The sequence below is a fragment of the Urocitellus parryii genome, chromosome 2 (assembly GCF_045843805.1).
Source record: "Urocitellus parryii isolate mUroPar1 chromosome 2, mUroPar1.hap1, whole genome shotgun sequence".
Taxonomy (NCBI): domain Eukaryota; kingdom Metazoa; phylum Chordata; class Mammalia; order Rodentia; family Sciuridae; genus Urocitellus; species Urocitellus parryii.
The window spans coordinates 222,562,660-222,580,336 of record NC_135532.1 but is presented as its reverse complement, the minus strand read 5'-3'; the positions used below and the strand labels follow the sequence as shown (position 1 = coordinate 222,580,336).

At 49.9% G+C, this 17,677-nt stretch overlaps 1 protein-coding gene across 2 annotated transcripts in view; it reads right to left on the bottom strand.

Annotated features, from left to right (window-relative positions):
* Nucleotides 1-7,888, bottom strand: part of Bace2 (beta-secretase 2) — an 87,711-nt gene extending 79,823 nt beyond the window's left edge. For both annotated transcript variants that reach the window (XM_077795418.1, XM_077795419.1), the window contains exon 1: nucleotides 7,516-7,888. In XM_077795418.1, coding sequence (XP_077651544.1) covers nucleotides 7,516-7,815 — 300 coding nt within the window. In that variant the 5' untranslated portion in view covers nucleotides 7,816-7,888. The remainder of the gene's footprint in view (nucleotides 1-7,515) is intronic.
* Between the last annotated feature and the right edge of the window lie 9,789 nt (nucleotides 7,889-17,677).

Genomic DNA, 17,677 nt, shown 5'->3' with positions numbered 1-17,677 from the left:
ATGACTGCCCTTCAGCAGACCCTGGGTTCCCTTCTGCAGAAAGTCAAAGCAGCACTCATCTGGGGGTGAAGAATGAGGGCTCAAAAATGTTCTCCAGTAGAACAGAGCACAGCAGTGGGGTCTTGGAGCTTCTAGAAGAGATCTCAGGTTGTCTGGTCATGTACCTGAACTTACAGGTGAGGATAACAGCAAGCAGATTTGGGATCTGCACCCAAAGCCCCGGATTCCTAACCACTGCGCACACCACAGTTGCTTCTGCTTCCTGATGGATTTTCTGATGGAGAAACACCTATGCGTTTCCTTGGAAGGCGCAGCATGCAGTGGAGAGGGCCCAGGAGCTCCATGCAGGCCTCTGGAAGCCACCCCCGCCCTAGAAGAAGCTTTCCTTCCAGCAACCAACCCTCCCTCCGGTCAGAGCTCCCGAGGTCCGACAGCCCGACCGGGAAAACTTGGATTCCATCCTTCACCTTTTCCTCCAGGGTGTGTCTTCCAGAGGCTGCCTCAGAGGTCTTCTCTGGGTTCTGGCAGTCACACAGACCTGCTGGGTCTCCCTGGGTCTCTGCCCACTGCCAAGGCCCTTTCCGGAGCTCTCATTTTGGAGGAGCAAGTAGTCTGCAGTGGGAGCATGAGGCTGTCCTGGCAGCCAGGATAAGTCCTCCTCCTGCCACCCTCCGTGGCGTGAGGTGGCAGAAGTGTGCTCTCCCTGGCCTTTTACGGCTCCCTGGAATGATGAAGCTGGCCCGGGCAGCCCCACTTGCCAGGCAGACAGTCCTCTTCGTCTTCCCCAAATGGCAGAGCTGGGAGCGTGCACTTCTAGGTACAGGTATATGATGTGCCACATAATAAAAATCTGAACACATCCACCCTGAAGCCCGTGTTGGATAGCAAGTACCAACTCAAAGACGACCAGCTCCGTTTGTTTCCCTAATGTGGTTATGTCTGCACTCCCAGAGCGCTTTTTCTTCTTTTGAGAATTCTAAGAACAAAGAAGTGTCCATTTTTTATTGAGTAGCAATAGGCAAAATAGCAAATAGTCCAGTTGGGCCAGGAAGGCACCCAGGGGAGCCACGTGACAGCCTATCCAACCATCCTGCCCTCGTGTATGCCTGCGTGCACGCGCGCGCGCGCGCGCGCGCGCGCACACACACACACACACACAATCTTACAGAATATGTGACACACTCTCTGCCTCACACTTCACCTGTAAGTGTGCATTCACAGCCAGAGAAGTTACAGAAGCCATTATGAGCCATGTACCTGCCTCACAGGTAGGTTATTTTCCAGGTGGTATCCACTGTTACAAAGGAACAAAGAACCCCAGTGTTTACCGAGGCTGGGTAGCAGAGCAAGGTGACCAGGAGGTGGGAGCCATGGCAGACAGCAAAGGAGCAAAGAAGGGGCAGAAGGCCATCATTAGTCATAGACAAGAGACTCGTGGATGGGATGCAATAGTACCCTGCTCATCTGTAGGTCGGACTACCCAGCTCCTGCTGCACTCTGCAGGAAGGTGGTGCAGGAATCAGCAGCCACCAGGCCATCCACTGCCTCAGCCTGGGTGGACCTTCCAGGGGATAAGACTTGACCTGCTCTGAGATACAAAATACATCCTGCTCTGAGATACAAAATACTGTCAGATGGCTTGAGGGAGAGAGAAATGAACTGCTCCTCACAGGTGCAGTATAGTTGCGTACCTCCACCATAAGGAGGAACCACTAGCCCGATTGTTACAGTTTTATATGATGTGCCCCCTCCAAAACTCATGTTGGAATTTAATCCCCTCTAGGAGACAGGAAGACGTGGGACTTTAAAAGGTGTTCAGGGCTCTGCTGTTGTAAATGAGTTAATCCAATTCTTGTGATTAACAGAGAGGTTGACATGTTCTCTCGTTTTTACTTTGGTTTTGCAGTGTTGGGGACTGAACCCAAGACCTTCCACATGCTAGGCAAATGTCCCACTCTAGCCCTACCCCACTGAGTTATCCGGAGCGAGTCTGCTAGAGCAGCCATTTGGTTAGGTCTCTTGCTCTGTGACACATGTGCTGCCCTGAGACTCTGCCAGCAAGAAGGCCATCACCAAGATGTGGCCCCTTGATCCAGGGCTACAGATGTGAGCCAAAATAAATCTCTTTTCTTTACAATTTGCCCAATCTGTGATATTGTGGGTGAAAGCACAGAAAACAGACTAAGACAGGAATAGCTAAACTTATCCTTCCCCTTTTGGTTTTCAGTAAGCAGCGATCAGCAATCGTTGCTGGAGGAAGCAGGCTGGAGGAGCAGAGCGCCCAGCGCAGGACGATGGGCTCAGTCAGCCCACCTGCGACACAGGGAAGCGGGCAGTAAGACCACGGGAGAAGTCCTGGAGGGGCCGGGCTGTCTATTTCATACTAAATATATCCTGATTTAGCAGGTGCCTCACAAAGTCTTTAAAACATGAAATACACAAGCTTCAAAAATCTGTGTTGTTCCTAACAAGAGTGTTTTATTAGTCAGAGGTATTTAAATATTGCTGACCCAAGATTGCACAAGTTGGATATATTTCTGCCATCATGCACTAATTTCAGCAATTCTAGAATGAGGTGGCAACATGATAAGAGACATATTAAAATTTTAAGCGATTACTCTCTAATGGGGAAACCAATACAGAAACAAAGAAAAGCCGCAGAAACCCTCTCTCCTCCTTTCCCATCCCCCAGCGCACCTCCTTGCCGTGGGCTCCACATCAGTCCCACACCAAAACCACCATTTGCTCACTGCTGCTAATGAACATTACACTTGAAAGACTGAGTGAAGTTACTGGCAATTAAAAAGTGTGAGAGAATAAAACCTACTACAGAAAGGTAAACTCATAATGAACTTGTGGGCTAAATTGTGTCCTCCAACATGACACAGATCCCACGGCACTTAGCAGTAGGAGACGTTCTAAGACATGCATCATTAGACAGTTTTTTTACTGCGCAAGTATCATGGAGTGTGCTTACACCAACTAAGACAGCTACAACGTCACCACACCGCACAGGGTCATAGGACCACCATAGTATATGCCATCTGTGGTTGTCCATGGGGCAACTGCACGTGCTGAAGAACGTCCCTGGAAGCTCTTCTGCAAAGTGGGTCCGTTCAGATGCCTAAGATAAAGTCAGGTAGTCTGATGGCTAGGTCCCTAAAAAAATAGAGGAATTTGGACACAGAGACACAGAGGGGAAAATGTCACAGAAAGATGGAGGCAGAGGTTGGAGCAGTGCAGCTATGAGCTAAGGACCCCTGACAGCCATTGACACCCAGAACTAAGAAAGGCACCTCCTCTGGGGCCCTGGAAGGAGAATGTCCCTGAGGATACCTTGGCTGAGAGAATAAACTTCCGACTGGTCCAGTCTCCAGGGGTTTCTCAGGGCAGCCTGGGTGGGGACGGGAAGCTTGGGAAGATTCACCACTTGCCCACAGGCACAGGTGTGACAGAGCCACACCCAGGCATTCCCAGAAAGATGAAGGTGATTCTTTTAAAAGGTTACTGTAACTAAAATCATACAGAGCAGTGGCACAGGCTGCAGACTGGAACAGGCAGTGTTCTTGGATGAGCACGCCCGCTCTCTTCCTCCCTAGGACACAGTCCTGGCTCGGAATCTCAGATTTCCCATCTGAAAGCAATTCAAATAATTGCGTGGACGCGCAGGATGTCATGAGAGTTCACTGAGGTGAGCTGGGCAAAACCCTTAGTGTGAGGGGCTGAGCACAGCTTGGTGGCAGAGTCCAGAGCCCTGGCAGGTGCCTGGAGCTCCATCCCCATCCCCTGCAGCACCAACCAACCAACCAACCAACCAACCAAAGGTCCATCATGGTGCTGCACACTCGATGGGCAAGAAGGGAGGCAGCTCTAATACTGCAGTGACAGTTCCTCCAGATCTGCACCCCCCCACCCTGCCACCGCTCCATTGCTCTGAGCTGATTCCTGGGCCTGCCTTTCACATCCTCTGTAATTGAGCCTTTGATAAATTCCTCTGCCAAAGCCCTGAAGGAGCCAATGTCAGACTAGCTGTGACTTTCTTGCCATCTGTACCTCTGTATCTTGTACATTTGTATCTTGCTTTTTGTCTTTAAGAGTTTACCACCTTAGATATTTGTTCCACCTTCCTTTCCCTCCGTCAGCTTTGTGTTTCGGGGACCCTGGATGAATTACTGGGAAAAATCCGAACTTCATTTCTATAAGCTTGGAACAAACTTTCAATCCAAAGTCTCCCAAACAGTTATCAACTAAGAGGCTGATATCCGAACACATGCCCCCAAATGATTCCTTGGCTGTTTATATTTGAGTGCTTAAATATGAAAACAGATTTCCCTGCTGTTCATCCATCTTAGTGGAGACAACAGAAAATCTTTCAACAGAAGCCCCAAATGCTTTCATGAAGCCTCTACAAAGTGTATGGCTGCAGACCTTTCCTATCTTCATCTGGATTTACTGTGTTAGCATGAAAGATTTTTTTAAATAATGGAAATTGCTATAATTATAATCACTTTAGAACACCATTATTATTATTAAGACCAAATTGCATGGTTCCAGCAGATGCTGGTTCTCCTGTTGGAAAGAAGTCACATAATGGTATCAGTGTGCAACCCGGCTCTCATCTCCATGCCAACGTGGGCCAGCGCACGGCTGTGCCGCTCTCACTTGGGTTTCTGGGCAGATGTCTATGACTCCTCACAGAGTGGCGGCAGAACAATGGACCCCCAGTTGTTGATTAAAGCCTTCAGGGAACAAGCACACTCCCAAGGGCTGGCTTTCCCACAGGAGACAGGGATCTGCAAGGCTCAGCTCCCATCAAACTCCTCCCTCCGTTCCTTTGGCACTCGTTCCTGGATCCAACTATGCACTGTGTTCTTCTTCAAGCTTTGCCCTAAAGGAAGGAGGCGATGGGGCAGCTGGGGGGTGGGGAGCCCAACTGCAGTTACACATTAAGTCACTAACACCTTGAGGTGTGAGCTTGCGGGACCTCTGGCTGGAAAGGCTAGTTCAAAACCACAACCCAAGAAGTCAGGAGGTGCGAGGGGGGGAAGGAACAGGATGTAGCTGGTGGCTGGGAAGCTGGGTTCTGGAGTCCAGCTCCCTGGGTTCTACTTCAGCTCTCTCTCTCTTTCTTCCCCTGTTGCCCTTGCAAGTCACTCAGCCTCTCCAAGTTCCAGATTTCTCGTCTCCCTGATGCACATAAGAACTTCAGGGGTAAGAGGTTGTGAGGATTCCCAGGAAAAACACACTTGGAATATTCCGCACTGTCTGTCAGGCACGGTGCCCTCGGACACTATCCATGTTATGAACTCCTGAAAGTCCTGGTTATTTATTGCTTGAATTTATAATCCTATTCTTCTTTCCACCTAAGCAATTTTTATTTAGGCTTCAGAGAATCAGCATGACTCTTGACCATTAACAGAGTGGGAGGTGGCTGGAGGGCAGGGAGGATGAGACCACAGTCAGCTGAGGAGGCTTAGTGGCCCATGAGTGGTATTTCAGAAGCCACCCCACTGCTGCCCTCTTCGGCCAGCTGCGAATGCCCTGCTGGTGGTCAGGACATCTCAGGGCAGGACAGGAGTGAACAGGATGTATGTCACCAACACCTAAGGGTTTACAGTAGGCCTGCAGAAAATGATGTACGTGGATTTTTGCTATAAAGCAGCTTATCAGTAAATCAAGCCAGGAAAGAGGTCCCAGATATTTCACTCCCCATCAATTTAAAAGTTATATCTGTCTTTATAAAACAGCCTGCCCTGAAAACATGCTCCTGTTTGAGAAATAACCTTGATCCAATCACCTCTTTGGCTATGGTAAAGATATGAGCACAGGTGCCCAATGTGTTACATTCTGTTAATTAAATTAATTAAACTTCATTTTGAAAGAAAGGTCATTGAATTAATTAACAAAAGCAAGCTATTACTTATGAAATCTTTTTATTTTTTTATTGAGAGAGAGCCCAAGAAGTATTTTTTATTTCTTCTCAAGACTTTCTCTTGCACTTTGCTCTGGAAGGAGGGCTTCCAAGCTTCCTTCATCTCAGCCCTAGAACTGCCAGCATTCACTGGATCTCAGTGAGAAGTCCCTTCTAAAGCCAATGCTAGCTTTCCCCCCCCCCCCCTAAAAAAGGTATAAGTTTCTCAAACAGGGAATCATTCAGGGCTTGTTCCAAGAGATTTCACAGGACACAAAAAAGTCTATCCCATGTCCCGTGGGATCTTGTGAGAAGCAATTCACAAGGTTCCCACCGCCACGTGGTGTCCTCATGGGCCACTAAGCCTCCTCAGCTGACTGTGGTCCCATCCCCCCTGCCCTCCAGCCACCTCCCACTCCTGCAGCCACAGAGAAGGCTCACCCCATTCCAAACAAGCAGCTAGAATGGGGGCTGAGAAAAAAATAATGCATTTTGAAGGTTATTTTTCTTTGTTAAACTAATTAAACAACTACAGAAGTTGTTCAGTCATATTTCCTTTTTTTAAAAAAAGAACTAGCATGGCATATCTTTCCTCTTTAAGTCTTGAATAATTTAATTAGAATTATACAAAAGTCATGAATATGTTCTATTTATGGGCAATCATAGCAGAATTAAAACCCAAATGACAATGTTAAAAATAAAAATAAAGTATCTTTACAGCATATGCAATGAGGAGAAAACTCGACTTCACCTGTGCACTGGGGGCTCTGAAGGGAACAAGAGGTCAGATCAACTCCTGGTAGGCTTCTTCCTTTCTATTTTCTTAAGATGTCCCTTACTACCAAAATATATTAATAAATGAACATCCAAGGAAGAGAAAAGGAAAGCTGTTGGACTGGAGTCTTGTTCTGTCACCGCCTCGCTCAGCCTGCACTTCACACCTCCCAGCCACGCGCGGGGAGACGCGGCTCCGTGCGCAGGGGCAGCCAAGGAGCCAACAGACCAACTCACAGAGAAAAGCGGGCCAGAGGCAACGCAGCTCGCTCCGCAGGCGACAGCGAACCACTTCGGAACCTGGCTGCTTTTAGCTGAGCTCATGTACAAATCCCTTTAAAGGGTACTGCAGCTTGGATGCCGGCCATGAGCCTCTTTAAGCAGCATGTGAGACAGCGTGGGGGGCAGGGGACAGTAACACGAGGTGATTTCTCCCAAGGCCCCTGCTACCTATCCTGCTGGAAGGAGGTGTCATTCGCGTGAAGGAAATCGCGCCGGAGGCGCATTACAGGTCTCTCGCGGGCCAGCCACACCGGAGGGCGGGGGGTGGGGTGCTAACAAGTTCCACTCAGCGGCACCTAGGGCACGGCCAGCCATCCCTCGCCTCGCCAGCGCGCGGGCCCGCTCCCCGACCCCCATGCCCCTTTGAGCTCCCCACTCTTCTCTCCCCTCCAGCTGCCGCTTTAGGGGCGACGTTAGGCGCACGAAGACATCTCTGGGCACCTCCCCACTCTGCCCCGAGCCCCTGAAAAGCCCGCGGTTGCAGCCAGGAGGACTCCAGGGACCGCGGGCGCCGGGTCCGTAGGGCGGGCGGGAGCCTACTGACCTACCTTCTGCGGGGGAGTCCCAATCAGCATCTCCAGGTAGTAGCCGCGGCCAGAGTCCCCCTGCAGATTGTCCACCATGGCCAAGAAGTTGGCATTGACTCCAGCGGGTTCCAAGGCGAGCGCCAGGCCATTGGCGCGGGCCAGTGCGGAGGTCACGGGCTCTGGGGCGGGCGAAGCCGGGTGGCGGGTGGCCGAGGCCACTTGGAGGGGCAGCGTGAAGGGCGCGGGGGCCAGCACGGGGTCCGCGCGAAGGAGCCACTGGGCCAGCAGCGGCAGCAGCAGCGCCCTGGCCAGCGCGCCCATAGCGGCGGCGGAGCCGGGAGGAGAGCCTGCCGGTGCGGCGCGGGCGGCTCAGCAACTTGGCGGGCACGCGAGGCTGAGGGGCGGCGGGGCAGGGCTGGCCGCGCACCGGGCCGGCGGCGGCGGCGCAGGAGGGGCGGAGGAGCCGGGGAGGAGGCTCACAGGCGGCGGCGGCGCCGGAGCCGCCCCAACCCGCGCCTCCAACTTGAGCAAGTTCTTCGCCGCTGCCCCCTCTGGCGGGCGCTGGCTGCCCCGCAGGGGCCCCTCCCCGTGCCCAAGGTCAAAGCGGGGCGCGAGGGCCCCTGCGCGGGTCCTGCCCACTCGCTGGTCTCGGGCCGCGCCTCTTCCCCGGGAAACTGGAGTCCTGAATTTCCTCGGAACGCGCTCGGGAGGCTGCGGCCAACGGATGTGACGAGGCTCATCTGATATCAGAGGGAAAGTTTCAGGAACCCTTAAAGGGGCAGCGAGGGCCCGAAATACCCCCGGGGTCCCGCGCGCGAGCGAGCCCGCCCTGTCCCCTTACCCTTCTGCGGCGGGGGCTGCTGGGGTGACTTGGGGGTCAAGGAAGAGAGCAGGGAATTGTGAAAGAGCCGCGAGGCTCCCAGCGAGTTGGAGCCTGCGCTCCCCCTCGCCAAGTGCATCTCCACCGGCGCCGGCTGCTTCCCGGGGCATTTCCCGAGCGCGGACTCCCCCGCCCCCATTCCTACCCATTCCTCTTTCCTCCTCGCGGCGCGTGAGCGGGGTGTGCGGGAGCGGAGGCTGGGAGAGCGGAGCGCTGGGGGAAGCAGGCGAGGACGCGAGAGTTTTGCAATCCTTTGGGGTGGGGGGCTGGGCTGCCGTTTGCTGCCTATCGGAGCCTTGCCTCTCCTAGAGCGCCTTGCACTACCCGCTGGGGAGCTGGCGCCCGCCACTGGCTTTGAGTCTGGGTTTCGGTCCCAAGCTCGTCCTCAGGCAGAGGAGATCCTACTGAGGAGTGCTCTCCCACTTCCCCCAGGGGTCCCTTCAATTCATTTAGTAAGTTGGTATCAGAATCCAAAATCTATGCCCTGCCATTGAAACCCCATGCCTCCTGCCGCCTGGCCTGGCAGATTACCTAATTTATAACTTGTTCAGCCCTAGATGCCAAATCTGCAGAAATGCTCTCATACAAGCAATGAGGCTTATTTTATTTTAGATACTGAACGCAGAGGGTACAGTTACACTAACTAAAGCCATTGATTTCTACCGAAACAAGGAATAGAAAAGTCTTTCTGCCTCCTCCACCTGAATTATGTTGGCTGTTTTCAAAAAACACACAAGCCCATCTTCAAACAGTGGGGAGGTGGAAGCCAAGCTACCGCCCCAGGGCAACTTGCAGCCACTCTGCTCTAGCTTCCATATTAATTCCTGTCTTCCCAATGTTAGCATCACATCTTGCTCTGCAAAGGACCCTTATGTCAGAAATCTTCAACTGTATTGATTTTTAGATAACTTTAACTATAAATCACATTTTCCCCAAACTATAGCCCCACTGTAACAAATCTCCAGCTATACAAAGAACAGCCAAGTTGGAGCCTGTGATATAACCTAAATTGAAATTCCCCATAAATCTGCATAGTTATTCCAGACCTTTATATTCATATATTCACATTTCAAATTCAAGGTTGTAAAGGAGGTACAATTTTAAAGAAATGATTATTTATGCTCCCTGGTGTCCAGTCTTGAGGGTTGAGCAAGACATCCAGAGAGCTCTCGGAAGACTATAAACCTTGTGAAAATCACATGGAATTTATTAAGGACATTGATATAAGGGTTACGTGATGTATAAGCCCAATATTAAAGACATTTGCTTTCTAATAGTTGAAAAGCACAAGGGAAATCTGTGAGAAATCAAGTGTAATTAGAGTTTGTACTTGAAACTCCAGAGTCCATGGAGCACGAACATTCCTGAGCCCTTGATGGCAGGGGATGACTGAGGTGTGCAGGTGGACAGGCCCTTGAAGATGTGGGGAAGGAGCAGCACAGGCAGTGTGGATGAGCAGAGCTGCCTTGTCAGGGGAGAAGACAAGCCAAAGCCACCGTCTATTGGGTCTCCTCAACTGACTGCTTTTAGGAAGGTGTCAGAATTCTTGGTCCCTGTTGGGGACTAGCGTGCTGGCGGGATTTGAGAAACAGTAGTTGTACCTTCCAGGTGGGAGCATCGAGGGGTATTTGGCAGTCCTTTCATGAGGGAGCATTGGTTTTCCTTCATCAACCTTTTCCTTTCCCAAGAAAGAATTCTCTTCCCATAGTATTGATGGACAGACAGTGCAGGACAGAGCAGTTGCCCCTCCCCTCCTGGCAGTACCCCAGACTCCTCCTCCTCCTTTCCTCCTCCTCTCAGCCTCTGGGAGCAGCAGACCTCCCTGCTCCATTCGGGAAAACAAGTCTACAGTTAGAAGCCCTCCCTCCTTGGAAGGAGAACATTTGGACTTCAGTATGTCTGTGGAAGGCATTGGGTAGGGAGGGTCTCCCCTCCATCCTGAGGGGGAAACCACGGACTCCCGGGAGGAATACCTAGCTGTCGGCCAGAGGAGCTGGCATCTGGTAGCATTGGGGTGTTCTGTGGGTGTTCATTGGCTCTTACCACTTGCCCCAAGTTCCTGTCATAGGAGCTCTTTGCAAACTCGGTGTCAGGACTTCTTGACATTCTTAAACATTATCAAAGGCCCCAAAGAGCTTTGGTTTACATGATCCTAACTAGGCATTCAAACTAGGAATTCAAACAGAAATTTTAACAATGTGTCATAATTCATTTAAAATAACAATAATAGAGGGGCATAGAGGTGCATGCCTGTAATCCCAGTGGCTCAGGAGGCTGAAGCAGGAGGATTGAGAGTTCAAAGCCAGCCCCAGCAACAGCGAGGTGCTAAACAACTCAGTGAGACCCTGTCTCTAAATAAAATACAAAAGAGGGCTGGGGATGTGGCTTAGTGGTTGAGTGCCCCTGAGTTCAATCCCTGGTAACTCCACCCCCTACCCCTGCAAAATAACCCCAATAAAATAACAATAATAAACCATTACACAGAGACACAACAAACATTTTAATGGACACTATTTTCCAAAGAATAACTGAAAAGAGTGGCATTATTTTACATTTTGGCAAATCTCTTCTGTGTCTGACCGCTTCTGCATCTAGGCTTGGTGTCCTCAGCTGTCCTGAAGCCTGGGAGAATGAGAGTAAAAAGGCCCATATTTCAGTGTAATCATGAAAATAAGTTTGAGATAAAGGACCCCCCAGAAGGGCCAGATCCAGCTCTTTGAGAACGACAGTTTTATACTGTCTTTCTGTTGTGTCTTATATCATTGGTGACATAATGGACGAAACCTTTGTATCAGGCACTGTCCCTCTGACTGGTAGGAAGAGGTAAACAGGGTCTGGTCCTGGTTCTGACATTGGCAGACTAACTCAAGGCTTCTTGCTTCTTGGTCTAATCCAGTAGCTCCCTACTTTCCAAAAGGACCCCAACCCCTGCCAGCCAGTGAAACTTATCAAATTGCTCTCTACCTTCTGAAACTCCATTTTCTGCCTGCCTTGTAGATTCTTCTCTGAGCCTCTGAACATGTGAAAGTTCTCACTTCTTATTTCGTTTAAACCTGTCTTAATCTTACTCCTCTCCTCCCTTTTTAGTCACTGTTCCTGAAAGTGCCCTCAACATTCCTTATCAACTTCCTCCTCCCCCTCAAAAGCTCCACCCACAAGTCCACAGGAGACAAGGACATTTCTCAATCTTTGTTCTTACCCAATCAGTCCACCTCAGAAGAATACGTCTTGTAAAAGGTACATGGAATTTATCAAGATTGAGTCCCTGGTACATGGTGATATCACTCATTTTGTGACCATATTAGAACAGGTTCTGTGCTACTTTTGCAACTTCTTGTCTGTTAAGCATTACTGGGGGTGGGGGGTCTTGCCTGCAACAATTCCCTAGATATTCCAGTTCCCATTCTCCTGGTTTGGGGCAGGGGTCCAGAACTGCCATATGTTGATGTGCCCCAGGTGAAGTAGGAATCTGAGAGAAATGAGCTACCACTGTCAGACTGAAGAGACTTGTTTGAGGTCCTGAATTGATTTGGAGGTCTCAGTATGTGTCCTTGAGGTCTTTCATATTGTAAGAAAGCTGGTCTTCTCTTCACTGTGTCTCCTGAGAAATTTCAGAAACTATGAACATCCCTAGTACTGAAATGAGGGTTGCTTTGCGGGGAGGGGCACTCAACCACTGAGCCACATCCCCAGCCCTCTTTTGTATTTTATTTAGAGACAGGGTCTCACTGAATTGCTTAGAGCCTTGCTTTTGCTGAGGCTGCCTTTGAACTCACAATCCTCCTGCCTCAGACTCCAGAGCTACTGGGATTACAGGTGTGCACCACTGCACCTGGCTGAAATGAGGGTTTTTAAACTTCATTTCCCACCAGAAGGAAGCTAGGTTCCTTGGACAAGGCTGGGTTCCTAAGCGGAGTGAGCAGACCCTAGAACATCTCTTTACAGCAGGAATCAAGGATGCTACCAGAGACTCTGTCAAGAGCTCAGGCAAAACCAGGACAATGTACCCATCACTAAAGCAGTAACTGCAATGGCTCAAAACACGTCCGTTATATTGAAATGTATTTGTTCATAATGTTCTTTTTAAAAGTACATTGATTATCTTTGAGAATGCTTGGGAACCAACTCATTATTTTTAAAAGCTGGCGAAGAAAGAGGAAGAATGGAACATTTATTTTCTTGACTTTGCTGTACAAGCTACACCTTCACGTAACCAGATAATTGACAACAGCAAAGTTCCCTTTACTAAGTGAAAAAGGAAGGCTAGAATTAGAGTACTGCCATTGCAGACCCTAATGGATCTAGGTACTGAGCATCAGAGAGAGGCCAGGGGAGGAGGGACCTACCCAAGATGGAAATTCACAGTGCTACCTGTGACGTGTTCTTGCCCCCAAAATCAAACCTGAGTCTGGCCAAGCCTGTACATCAGGATGGCAGTATGTCTCCCGGGGCCTGAATCTGGCCTGTTGCTTGTGCTCGTGACTGAAGTTTTATGGATACACAGCACACTCAGGGGTTTAAGGAATTGTGACAGGGACTGCATGACCCCCAAAGCCTAAAATGCTTAATGTCTAGTTTCTCAATGAAAGTTTGCCAACCACTGCTCTGGGTCAGAAGGGTCCCAATACCCCCTCAGTCACAGAGACCTTATGTGGATGATGTTCAGAACAAAAACTGACAAAGTATTTATGAGACAATTAGAGATTTAAACAGTGTTTGGATGATGTTATGATATTATAGTTAACATTGTAAAGTGTGTTATAATGGTGTGTGTGCGCGTGTGTGAGCAGGTGTGTAAGAGTTCTGAGGCGGTGGAGGCACGTGCTACTGTTTTGGGGTGAAGTAGGTGGCTTCACAGTCGCCAGTTGGTGGGAGTCCCAGCAGTGTGCCCTGTGAACCTTTTAACCCTGATGACCTTGTCGGCCCCTCGTTGTTCCCATTTTTGAACCAAGGCATAGAGTCAATATTTGGTGAGTTGTAGGAACAGAATCCTGGGTCTGATTTCAGTTCCTCTGCTGTTTGACACGGGGCTGGGCCACTCCTTTGATGTAACCTTTAGGGCAGTCCCAGAATAGTTCTGTGGGAGAGAACCCAGGGCACTTCCTGCGGACAGGAGACACAGGGGGAGAGGGCCAGGTGCTCTTGCAGACAGCATCCCCCGGCACTAGTTGAACAGACTTGTGGAGTCCCCCGAGGCAGGCACGTGCCAGAGTCAGGCCCACAGGGGCGAACAACACCCAGGAAGTCCCTCACCAGAGATTGCAGTCCAGCAGGAGACAGGCAGAAGGGCATTTCCTCTTTAGAAACCCCACCCTGACTTCCACGTGAAAGAGCTGGATGGAATAGTCAGAGAGGGGACCCCTTAGAAAGTGACCGGGAGGATCTGGGAGGCTGGTGGCGATGGGGGACCTAGCATCAAGTGTTTAGAAGGCTGGATTGGCCTGACAAGGGGAGAAGCAGCAAGGGACTGTCCTGCTTTGGGAGTGTAACAGGGCCACTTTACGCTTTAAACACATCCTTGCTGCTTTGCCACTGCGACTGGTTTTTTAAAGAGACATGTTTCTTTCTCTTTTTCTCTCTCTGCTCCTCCCTAATCTCAGGGGAAACAGGATTACCTTTCCTCCCCATCCTAGGCAGAGTTATCTGTCCCTGAGCACCCACCCTCCATAGCAATGAAGGAATCCAGACTTGGGGGAAGATCTCAGAAATGACTGTCCCCCAAATTAACAAGTGAATGACAACCCTGGACGGAGAACAGGTGGGATGTAGCCTAACAACCTCCTGCTCCTGCTGAGGGGCAGAATCACAGACTCTGTGTTTTTCTTTTGCTACCAAAGCAATAAACCTTCTTTTTCCTTTAACTCAAAACTAGGTTGGCATTGGGGACAAGAACTGAGCATCCTGTCTTGAGATATCTGGTGGTGGCCAGTTATCAGAGCAGTGTCACAATCCTGTCTCGTTCTGTTCTCAAGCAGTGGGAGGTGACACTGGTGTCCCCATTTTTTTATTTATTTATTTATTTTTTTTTAGTTTTCGGCAGGCACAACATCCCTATTTGTATGTGGTGCTGAGGATCGAACCTGGGCCGCACGCATGCCAGGAGAGCGCGCTACCACTTGAGCCACATCCCCAGCCCTGGTGTCCCCATTTTTAAACAGAAAATGAGGCACTTGAGTCGGTCCTCCCACCCCACCCCAGGGTCCAGTGCTTCCTGTCCTTTTCCACTGGTTCTCCGAAACTCTGAGGCAGCCTTCGGTGTCAGCTTCCCATCATGGTGACAAAACACCTGAGGTTATCAGCTTGGAGGAGGAAAGATTTATTTGGGCTCCTGGTTTCAGAGGTTTTGGTTCGAGGTCAGCTGGCTCCTGGGCAGAAACATCATGACAGAAGAGCGTGGTGGAGAAGAGCTTCTCAGCTTGTGCCTCCAGGAAGAGGATCAGGAAGGTGCTGGACAGTGAAGTCCTCCACCCAAGGACCCACTGCCTCAACCAGGTCCTCCTCCTGCAGTTTCCACCACCCCAGGAGTCCGTCCAGCTAGGAGTGTCCCTCTGTGGAGGAACCCACTGCTGAGGCAGAACCCTTGGTCAGGCACCTCCCTGAGCCCTACTTCTTCATGCTGCAGGCTGCCCTGGGGACCAAGCCCTCAACACATGAGCCTCTGGGGTTGTTCCAGATCCAGACCCTAAGAGCACCACAGGCCCACATCACGGGAGGACACTGAGGCACAGAGAGTGACAGCTTGTCTAAGACCACAGCACGTAAATGACCGACCCAGATTTGAACCTGGTCAGCGGGGTTCTGAAGCCTGTGTTCTTTTTCTAATCCATGTGGCCTTCTTAAAATGACTAATTAAGCACATTTCGGGATAGAGGGAAGTAAGCACTCACCTCTGACTTCTAAATAACAACCTTCCCTTGTGCTTTTCAAATGGATTCCCATTTACAAAAAGCCATGCTCTCTTTCCAGACACATGGGTTGAAATAAATAGGGCACTGGTCTTAGAGTGCATCAGCTGGGTCCCCTGCTGGGCAAGCGCTGCCCTCCCACAGCACCCAGAACATTTCCACCTCTCCTGCAGCTGAGAGCCACTTGCCCAGGACCTCCAGGTGAGAGTGGAATCACCTTTGGAACCAACCGTCAGCATCCTCCTGGAACTGGCTGCTATCTCTAGTTGTGTGACGTTAAAATCATGGGGACTAATTAACACAAACACCAATGTCAGCAGAGAAGGAGGCCCAGGTGGTGGATTCCCGGCCTTGGGGTCCAGCCGCAGACTGCCTCACTGGGCTGCTGGGCATCTTCCCAAGAAAGACAAATTCATGCCTGTGCCTGTGAAAATCTGTTTTGACAGGGACCAGTTGGAGAATGGGACTGTCCCTCTGTATGGATTTATGACTTCATTGGAGCGGGGAGGGAGTGAAGGAGGAGGAAGTGAGGGAAGAAAGGCAGGAGCAATGCCAGTCACCAGACCTGCACCCCACATGCGCTGCCCAGCAGGTCCGGTCTCAGCAGGTCTCAGCTCCCTCTGGAGAAAGAAGCAATGTAGGCCCTAGAAACAGCCTTCTATAAGCTCAAGGCCCAGAACTGTGCTTCCCACCAAGTGCAGGGCCCAGCAGCTTCAAGGTCTTGGGGTGGGAGCTTAAGGAGGGGAGGGAAGGACCTCCATAGACAATTAGGCAGGGTCCTGTCTGTGCGTGGAGCAGCCACTGTTGCCTTTGACCTCAGATTCCTTCCATGGGTCGCTGCTAGGTGGCAGAGGGCACAGGGCCTGGCAGGGCCTTCTCAGACAGCAGGGCCAAAGGGCACCTAGGTGCTGTATTCCACTTTAGGAAGGAAGTCCAGGAGCAGCAAATTGTCCAAGCATGCCCAGCCCCGTGTCCCTTCCCTTGACCTTTCAGAGATGCTGCTAAGGTCCCACCAGCAGCGAGAGGCTGGAAAGATGGTGGGTGGCCCCTGCAGCAGCTGCGGAGAGCTGATGGAAGTCCTTCTATAATTCCACCAGAGCCTCCCAAGGAATCTGTTGTTGAAAACTCAGTCCTTGTCCCTGATGTCAACCCAATAACGAGGACACAGTTTTGGGAAAAAGGAAAAAGAAGGTTCATTGCTTTGGTTGCAAAAGAGAAACCTAGGGGATCCTGTCCCAGAGGCTGTGATTGGGCCCCTCAGCAGGAGCAGGGGGCTTTTAAAGAGGTGATTCAAAGGCGGCATTCCTCTGGTTCTAGGTCTGGAGCTGTACCTCACTTGTTAATTTGGGAGACTGTCATTTCTGAGATCTTCTGGTGCCCTCCCCACAGTCTGAATTCCTCTGTTCCTCTGGTGGGTGTGTACTCAGGGACAGATAATTCTGCCTAGGGTGGGGAAGAAAGGTCATCCTGTTCCTCTGAGATTAGGGAGGAGGAAAGATCAGAGAGGAACAGGGAGTGAGGAAGATACAGAAACCTGTCCATTTTATTTTATTTTATTTTTTTTAGAGACAAAATTCTCTTGAAAAGTTTATTTAACATTCCTAATAATAAACCATTCAACTTTCCAGTCTGTATGAAGTTTTGTCTTGAGATTAAATTTATTTGCAAACCCTCATGTAATCCAATTGGATATGAATAAAGTTTTTAATATCAAGTTTTTAAATAAGTCATTTGAATATCTGCCTTTTCCTATGGGATAACAATAATATTACTATCATATTTTTCTTATTTTTATTACAATTAGTTCTTCAGAAGATTATTACTAACAAATCCTGATTTTTAGTACAGGTTGAGAATTCCTTATCAAAAATGCTTGAGCCCACAAGTATTTTGGAATATTTATACATATATAATGAGATATTTTAGGGATGAGACGTAAGTCTAAACATGAAATTCATTGATGTTTCCTATATTTTTACACATAACCTGAAGGTAATTTTATACCTTTTTATTTTAAAAATCAGTTGTGCTGGCAGAGCAGCAAGGACCAAGTCAAAGCATAAAGTGGGCACTGTTACAAGTTTGTCCAGCCTCTACAGAGCCACCCATTGGTTCAGAGTGGCGGGCACAGAGTTGGGTGACAGCTTTTATGATGCCCTGTCCTCCCTCCCACCTTTGCCCCACACCCCAAGGAAACTCCACTTCCCGCAGAGAGCCTCGCTGACTGACTCTGGATCACCCAGAGCTTCCACTCACCCCATGGGCAGTCACCAAAAAGCCCGGCAGCTGAGCCTCAAACAATTCCAATATTTTGCCCCTTGAGAAACTTCATAAGCTATTGTACCACAAAATAAAACATTTGCTGTTAAAATGAACAATTGTGGCATTTGCAGGTAAA